General features: G+C 34.6%; 1 protein-coding gene across 1 annotated transcript; it reads right to left on the bottom strand.

The window, feature by feature from the left end:
• Positions 1-3350: 3350 nt before the first annotated feature.
• On the bottom strand, positions 3351-8756 carry LOC120141599. The gene is made up of 4 exons (XM_039156418.1): positions 8281-8756; positions 6646-6881; positions 5792-6527; positions 3351-5665 (listed from the first exon to the last, which is right to left on the bottom strand). Exons 2-4 carry the CDS (start codon positions 6877-6879, stop codon positions 3459-3461), a joined length of 3177 nt encoding a protein of 1058 aa, XP_039012349.1. The 5' UTR covers positions 6880-6881; positions 8281-8756; the 3' UTR covers positions 3351-3458.
• Between the last annotated feature and the right edge of the window lie 238 nt (positions 8757-8994).

Below are 8994 nucleotides of genomic sequence, written 5' to 3'. Positions count from 1 at the left end.
TCTTTCCAATTTGATGAACCGTCTTTCAAGTAAACACCTTTTGGTTATGCTATGATCATGCAATGCAAACAAAAGAAATAAGAAAAAAAATAGAATAGTTAGTACCAATTAATAGAAAGAAAAGATTCTATCTATCAAGGTATAAAAATCCTAACCTCATGCTTTCTAGTTCCATGCTTTGTTTGGAAGAAATTAACCTAACTGCATGATTTCTAGTTCGCATGCATTTATTCAGAAAAAACAAAAGGAAATAAATTAAAAACTAGAGCTTATTTCTCATTTGTGTACACCTATGGACAGAGGTTCAGTACAGCCTTAGGTCAGGAGAATTTCTAGGGTTTATTATATGCAGGGTTTCAGTTCTAAGAGTAAAGGTACTCGAATTGTCCTTGTCAATGCCCCCTTGGGCTGTCAAACCCTCAATCCTAGTCCATCACAGACTTAAGTGGATCGAGTTCAATTCGAGAGGGACACATTTCTTTATGCCTGACACGAAGAATAAATTCTCACGAAGACATAGAGCATATGAACCCCGAAAGTTACTTACTAAGCCTGACACGGAGAATAAATTCTCACGAAGACGTCGCTTTCACTCCCACTTAAAAGGGACAAGCTTGATTAGAAAGCTTATGTTATACAATGCAAGTGTTGTATGTGAATAGAAATGTTCAAACCTCAAACAAATAAAATAATTAATACCTGAATAAAAAAATATTAATAAAATAATATAAAAATAATAAGTAATAAAAAAATTGAAAGAAAAGAATTAAAAAATTAAATATATGAATTTTTAATTTCTAATTGATAAAGTCAATTTACAATTAATTTCAAAGCTTGACCAGGTCCCCAGCGAAGTCGTCAAGCTGTCGTAACCGATTTTCGACCGGGCACGAAATTTTTACTTGGCGGGAAAAATAATGTGAATAAATGGTTTTTAATTTTAAAAATGTTTTGGGAGTCGCCATCGGCCTTTTGGGTCAGGTAGGTCGAATACCTAAAAATTATCTTTTAAAAGAGTTTTTAAGAAAACATCAGTTAAAAGATAAACTGATATGCGTTTAACCAAAAATTCATTCTTTTTAGAAATAAAAAAAAGATTCTTGGTCGGTTACGTTTAGGGAAGGATTAGCATCCCTACAACGCCCACAATTGGTACTTTATTAATTATAAATTCTCTATTATTAGAAATTTAAAAATTCAAAGATATATTTAATTCATAATTCTGTTAAGTTTATTAATATAATTTTAAGATAATATATTAATATATATTTTTTATTAAACAAGATATTTTTTTTATTTAGAAATATCAGAAAAGGGCTTCTAGGTGCTTTAAGAGAGCTCCTTTCTTAATATTAAAAAATAAATAAATTTTAATAAAACATTTATCTAAAAATAATATAAAAATAGATTTATATATTAAAATAAAAAATATCAAAAAATAGACATCCAGTTATTTTAAGACAACCATTTTATTTGATATAAAATAAATAAATATTAAAAAGAATATGATAATATTTCTTAAAAAATAATTTAAATAAAAATAAAATATATATATATATATTTATATATTTTTAAACATGACTAATAATCACCAATATATTTCCATTTTGAATACATTACAACACGTGACTAATAATAAAATATATTTCAATAAAGTAAATATATATATTTTAAACACAATCATCTTTGAATACATTACTATACATGCGTGACTAATAATTTAAGAAGTCAAGAATAGTTGAATATCTTTAATAACATACTATTCTCATGTTGATTTTATTACCAATATATTTATAATATAATTATTATCACCTAACATCTATAATCAATAAACAAAACATTTAATATTTAATCATAATTGATTATAAGAAACAAAAATAAAAATTATTAAAATTATAGGGGATAAAAATAATAAATTAAAAATATTGAAATTAAAGGGGCAATAATAAAATAAAATAGTGACCAAAATAAAGAAAAATAAAATTATAAGATTAAATTAAAAAGTAATAAAACTTGTAAAATAAATGAAAGTATTAAAATTAAGGACTAAATTATAACATATTAAGATTAAATGTCTTAATTCGTAATTAATCATTTAATATTTACAATGACTAAACATGCTATTTTACACATTTATTAATTTAGTGATTAAAATAAAATTATATCAAATTCAAATATCAAATTAAGATAAATTAAAACATGCGTTCGAGATTAAAATATTAAATATTAAAATTAAAGGTCTAAATCTATTATTTTACCTAAAATATATATAATTTTGTAAATGACTAAATTATAATAAACTAAAATTCGGGAACAAAATTAAAATGCTCGAAAATTTAATTTAGTGACTAAGATGGAAGTATACAAACTTTAAAGGTTTCAGAAAGGGTTTATCCATAATCTAAATTACACAAAGGTCCCTCTCCAAAACGACGTCGTTTGGAGAGGGATTTAAAAACCCAAAACCTCTCCCTTCTCTCTAACTTCCCTCCCTAAAGGGAAGTCTGGCAGCCAACTCCCACCGTGCTCCGGTGTCAATCACCATCGCCGGCCACCGTCGATGGTGGCCGGAATTTCTTAAACTACCCTAGAATATAGATCTCAACCTACTGAGGTTGAATATTACCTCCGTTTCCCTTAAAAAGCTCCTAATCGGAGCAAATCTACAATTTATACCTTCCGTTTTCGAATGCTTAGGAGGTGCTTGGTGGCTCTAACAACAATGGTAAGTCCCTTCCTCTTCTCTTAGTTATTTTTTTTGCTTCTTTGTGTCGTTGGTGTTGTTGTTGGCTCGTTCTTGCTCCGTTTGTGTCTTTCTCGTTTTTTTTTCTTGTTGTCTTTCTTCCCCCTTGCAGGAAATGGTGGCCATTTATAGGCCTCGTCGAGAGGCTCCTCGGACCGGTCCCATGGGTGAAATTCAGTGAGTCACCGAACTATGTGGTGACTCACCCCATAACTGCAACGTGGACGGTTGTTAAGGTCTTCTGGAGGCTTCTGGTTAGGGCGACAGCAGCTGGAACGTCGACGTGGGTCGACTAGAGGCAGAGGCGACTGAAATCTCCCTAGGGTTGGTGAACCCTAGGATTTCTTGCTGGAGCCGTTGGATCTTGCCAGATCCAACGGTTGATGATGCGGCGGCTAGGGTAGAGATGATAGAAAATCCTAGATGGGTTTAAGGTTTGTTGTTGGGCCAGTCTGGGTTTGATATTTGGGCCTTCTGGGTCTGATTGTAATTTGTAATATATATTTATTTAATAATAAATAATAATAATAATAATAATAATATAATATTAATAATAATAATAATAATAATAATAATAATAATAATCTTAATAATAATAATATAATAAAATAATAATAATAAAAAAAAATGCGAACTAAAAAATTAGTGTCTTACACAATGAACTAGTTCCCTCTATAGTATTCTCAATTAATACATTAAAAGCCTGTATTTGTTACTAGGTTTTGGCAAGAGGTGGAGAATTACCTGCAAGGCATCTCTGCCTGCGAGGCCGTCTAGTTGTTTTCCCCCATCTGGTAAGGCTTCTATCCTCCAACCTCACTTCGATGTCGTTAAGCTGCTGCACCAATGTCGTGGACGTTGTGTCAGCTACCGAAGCAGGAGAGGAGTTGTTAGTAGCTACTGACAGTCGCCTCCGCCTACCATGCCCGCTTCTGGTGCCATTTCTTTTTGTCAGTCCAGATTGCCATGAATGTCCCATTGCTCTCATAAGCCATCCAAATGTTTGAATATCTTCTGTTACCTCGTGCCTTGATAGGGAAGCAAGGCCTGGAAGGATGTCCTTTCGGAAGTCCCTCCACTGCCTTCCTCGCCTTCCCTGGCCCTTCCGTGTTCGGGTTGTTAACAAAGGGGTAGTTCCGGTTTCTTCCCCTTTAAAGTTTTCAGGAACCAGAGGTTTGGGCATGTAATCCTCTTCCTTGGTTTCTGCTAATTCCAAAATCATAGATTCAAAGTAATCAATTTCTTCCAAAATAGATTCATCTTGATCCACAATTTTAACTATCGAAATAGCCTCAAACTTGCTCTCAAGATCCTTGCCAAAAGAGGAAATCGTCTCAGAAAACCAATTAAGGGTGTCTATCTCAGAAGTCTCAGACGGATTGAGATTGACATCATCCAAATGGCAGCACAGACCATATGACGAGATGGCAACTATTGCCTCAGCTGCGCTTTTAATAAGTTCATCCTGCAAGCAGTCATCTTTGTTTTGTACTGATGGCAAAGGTAACTCACATGCCTTCTCTGGCAATTCTTCTCCGTGAATAACATCCTCAAGCTCCGGAGCTGGTGGAGATTCCAAATCTATTCCCCCAGCCATCTTCATGCTAGTGCTCCTACCAGAGGGTGTAAAAGAAGCTTCATTATCATCAACACAGGAGTTCAAATCAATTTCAGGTCTTCGACTTGATAAATTTCTCTCTGTTTCCTTCTCTAAGGCTGAGTTCTCTGCAACAGAGTCTTGGCCTACATCGAGAATCGTTGCATCACAAGGTAAGTTAATATCAATTAACCTATTTCTCTCCTTATTTTCTGCTTCACCTTCAAATGGTGCAGGAACAGATACGAATGGGGAGGTCAACGAAGACTCATTCTTAGAAACAAAACATTTTTCATAAAGAGGAGTCCCTAGAATCATTTTACTGCGCAGGAATTCACTTATTTCACTCCTGCTGGCATTGGCATTATCAGAGAACAGAAGTGATTTCACATTTCGTGTCAAAATTTGATTGAAACCATCTCTAATCTCATTTTTTAAGGTCAACTGCTTTGTAGAAGATTGAGAGAAGCTCAACTCTACAACAGGGAAATCCCTTCCTTCACTAGTGGCCTCATTCTTACAAGCAGGCTTGGCTCGTAACCATGGCAGACCTGGAAGATGGTCCTCATGCTTTCTTCCTCCATCTATTTGACGACCTTGCTGCAAAACCGGTTCGATAGATGAACCGTTAGAAAGCAGCGCATTCAAATTCATATCAGTTCTGGACTTCATATTAACACTATTTGGCCAGTTGTATAGCTTAGTTGAATCATGAGTAAAGTGCTCAAAGACCCCCTTACTATCATTACTACATTTTGGGTAATCATAAATGATGGAAGGGAAGCAAATTGCAGGTTCCTTGGACCCGGACGATGATCCATTATAACATCCATTTCGATTGGGCAATTCACCTCCAAAACCAGGGTTAAGTTTAGAATTGCGACTCACCTGCCACTTCTCCCAGAAAATTTCATTGCTTTGCGGTGCCATCATGGAACTCTTACTAAAAGAACTAGATGAATTCAAAAATGGGCGAGTCTGAAGTGACATCGAATTCAGGTGACTGAAAGGCTTTTCCCACGAAGAAACCGAATGAGACCATTGCTTTACAGCATCGGAAAAAGTAAATGGATTCAAACTGGGTACGTCGGAAGTCATGATTGAACCTGGATTACTGTTATTGGAGATTTCACAATTTCTTTCGGAAACTTCTAAACTGTGAACCGTTGTCTCTCTAGAGAGCTCTGCCTTGCTTTGACCAGTTAGCGAAAAAGTTGGAGGATCATGAGCTTTGTCAAAAAGAACCTTTAACTGCTGAGACAATACAGGCAACTTCTCGGACTGAAAACCTTGAGAAGTGGATATTAAGTTGGCTTTACAATGCTCTGCAAAGAAAGACAATATTCACATTAGAAAAAACAAATTACATGTTAAATTATGATCAGGCAGTCCACACTTTTTTCGGTCTGGTATCAAAAAGAAAAAAATTGAGGGAAATATCATTTATTGACCTGCTTCAAGCAAATGGGGAAAGAATCCTCTAGCATTTCCATTGCTTTCAACATGTACATTATTCATGGACCAATTATCACTTTGGCGATGAGAGTTGATAGAAATTTCTTTTGACAAACCGGGAAGCTCTTGCTTTGGTTTCACAGATGGTTCACAGCCTCCACAATCGGGATCTTGGCAGTGAGAGTATGAAGAACCATTGGTTTCTTCAATCTGAATAGGTTCATTCAAGTCGACCAAACTATTTTTTCCCCGCAAATATGTATTGGATCTTGAAGTATCACCTAAGCAACCAGCCTTCCCAACATCACCGGGTGCTGTGTGATCCTTGAACTGTGCTGCTTCTTCAGTATCAATGTACTCATCCGCAGGAAGTTCAAGATCAAATGTTTTCCTTCCCACTTTTGCGGGTCTGCATTCTACCACCTCAACATCATTCGAGTTATCTCCATTTTGGGGCGGAAAGGAACCAGCTTGGATGCTGTTTCCCTTCACGAAACTCAGGGGAGAATGACTACGCTCAACACCAGATACAGATGGTCCAGCACAATTGGAGTTTGCCACAGGGAAGCTGAGGATACACAACTTATGAGAATCTTCGTTTGTAATTTGTGAAGCTAACGGGCTAAATGAAAACGATGGCCCAACAGGAACCTGACTTTTTGGTAATTTTTTCTTTTTTATTTCATCCATCAAGTCCTTTTGTGTCCTATACAAGCGATGAAGCTCATACACCTGGATAAAGACAGAGAACTCCAGATATTTAAATATCTACAAAATATATATACAAATAACACTCAACTTCATCGGAATATTTCAGGCAAAAGCCATACAAAACTAAATACAGGCCCACCTGAGTCCTGAATATTGCCTCATGCTCAAGCATCTTTCGCTTCAAAGCATTCTTATCACAACCAGGATATGCATCTGCAATGGCCCTCGGGAAAAAACCACTGTAATACTGACCATTTATCAAGGTCTTATCACCGCAATAAAGTGGCCAGCTACAACTGCTAGAATCATCGTTTAGATCTCTCATTGAGTAATATCCTGGAAGATAGCTTTTAGACTGCACTTTTGTTCCCATTCCTGAAATCAGTGAACAAGTCTAGGTAATTTGATAAATAGTAAACAATCATAACTACTAGAATCTTAATACTTGTTGGCCTAAAAAAATCACTTGCAGTGTTATCCATTCACATTGTTTATAGCAGAAATCATAGATAATAAACACATATAAACATCGAAAGGGCACTCTAAATTCTCTTAGAATAAAGAAATTCTTCAAAAATGTGAGAAATGTTTTTTTCTAGCAGAGTTGGATTTTGTTAAAAAAGTGCGGAATATTTGTCATGCACCCTACCGCTGCTGCTAACATATGGATCCTATCCCATTTAAGAAATGAATGCATGTGATAGAAAGCAACCCAAGTAACCAAAGATGAAAAACTTGGTTGAATGCCTTGCTGACGGTGATTTAACAAAAAATAATTAAAAAAAGCTTCAACAATAATTGAATGATCCTAAATCCTAAAGAACAGCCTAACAACTTGCTAAAGCACCAAAGATGATTGAAGAAACCACTTTCACATAAAACCAGGTCGCATAGTTGAAGGTCTATGGCATATGCCTGGTTGATGAGCAAATTCAACAGCAACCCAAAGGAAATATCACAAACCATCACAAAAATAAAGGACACATCCGGCTAATAAAAATAATGAACAATGGTTGAAGCCCTAAATTTCGACGTTATCCCCACTTTAAATGATGCATGCTATATCGTCAACTACGTTCTGTAAATATAGTTATCAAAACCAATGAATCGTCACACCTTTGTTTGGTACAATATGTCCATACAATAAAATAGTTCCCATACATAGTTGATAGTTCCAGCTAAAATGTAAAAGAGTTTTGTCCTACATTTATGGAAAGGTATCAAATCATAAATTCATAGCTAATGCCACCAAAAGTAGACACATAAAACCAAGATTTAGGAGTATAATGCAAGTCAAGTACACCATAAATTAAGAACCATGCCCACTTCATATGCATATTGAAAACTCCCAGATAAAAACATAATTTAGCAGGAAAGTTAGGAACCTATGAACAAGAAGGCAAATCCTATTCTATTTATGAAGAAATGGGGACATTGAGATGCTAAATTAGTAGACTAGATCCCACATAACTAATACCTAAACTAATATGACAAATTGCCAAATATTAACATCTAAAATTTCATTGCAAAAGGTATAACACCCATCAAACCAAAATTACCAACAATCCCAACCCAGAAATCACAAAGTACAAAATAAAACAAGATAATAATAACAATAATAATTAATTAAAAATTTATAGTTGAGCTAAAAGGTTCAAATAACACAATTAAAAGAAAAGAGAATCCAAATAACCAAATCATAACGAGATAAAAAAATTAAAAAATCTATAAGTCAAATTACCATAGTGGTGAAAAAGAAAGAAAGAATTTTTACCTCAGACCCACATCCTGTAATCACTCCTCCTTCAAGATTGTTTTATTTCCCCATCATAGATAATTCATAGCTCCCAAGCAACCCCAGAACATCAACAAAGAATAAATCTTTACAGAAAAAATACAGCTTTTACAACCAAATGGGTGTTTTTGTAACACCATTAAAGGAACTTAGATCATCATCAGATTGAATAACAAACAGAAGGAGATTCCGATTTACAGGACCACTCTCTTAAACAAAAAAAATAAAGAATAAAGAATAATTGTTGAAGTCCTGAAATTTGATTTTGTTTCTAGAGAGAGAAGAAAGAAAAACAAGTAGAACGCTTTGGGGTGGTGTTAGAGAGATAATGGAAGAAAGAGTGAGAGAGAGGTCCCATATAAGAAATGAAATCTTTCACACAAACAAAGACTTGAAATTTCCGTTCTCTGCTTTTTCTACACTTCTCCCTCGTTTTTCGTTTTCGTTTTTCGTTTTCGTTTTCGTTTTCGTTTTTCGTTTTCGTTTTCTTCTCCTCGGGTTCTTTCTGAAACTTGACTTGTATAAAATATTATTTATAGAAAGGGAATTTCTAGATTCGCTGCGCCTCCTTTGCTTTCTTTTTTTCCACATATTTAACAAAAGTAATATAAGGCCCTTGTTTTATAAAGCTTTGTCAACTTTTTTTCTTATTAACCTGGTTAAATAAAATATACTATATGTTTAAAAATATTA

The sequence above is a fragment of the Hibiscus syriacus genome, unplaced genomic scaffold (assembly GCF_006381635.1).
Source record: "Hibiscus syriacus cultivar Baekdansim isolate YM2019G1 unplaced genomic scaffold, ASM638163v2 tig00002237_pilon, whole genome shotgun sequence".
Classification (NCBI taxonomy): domain Eukaryota; kingdom Viridiplantae; phylum Streptophyta; class Magnoliopsida; order Malvales; family Malvaceae; genus Hibiscus; species Hibiscus syriacus.
This window is presented reverse-complemented; position numbering and strand designations above follow the sequence as displayed.

Excerpts from the sequence above, each read along its gene's own strand:
- LOC120141599 (XM_039156418.1), bottom strand. The coding sequence starts at position 6,879 with ATGGGAACAAAAGTGCAGTCTAAAAGCTATCTTCCAGGATATTACTCA. Across the intron at positions 6,528-6,645 it reads AGGCAATATTCAGGACTCAG|GTGTATGAGCTTCATCGCTT; the intron begins GTGGGCCTGTAT and ends GTCTTTATCCAG. Across the intron at positions 5,666-5,791 it reads TCCCCATTTGCTTGAAGCAG|AGCATTGTAAAGCCAACTTA; the intron begins GTCAATAAATGA and ends CTTTCTTTGCAG.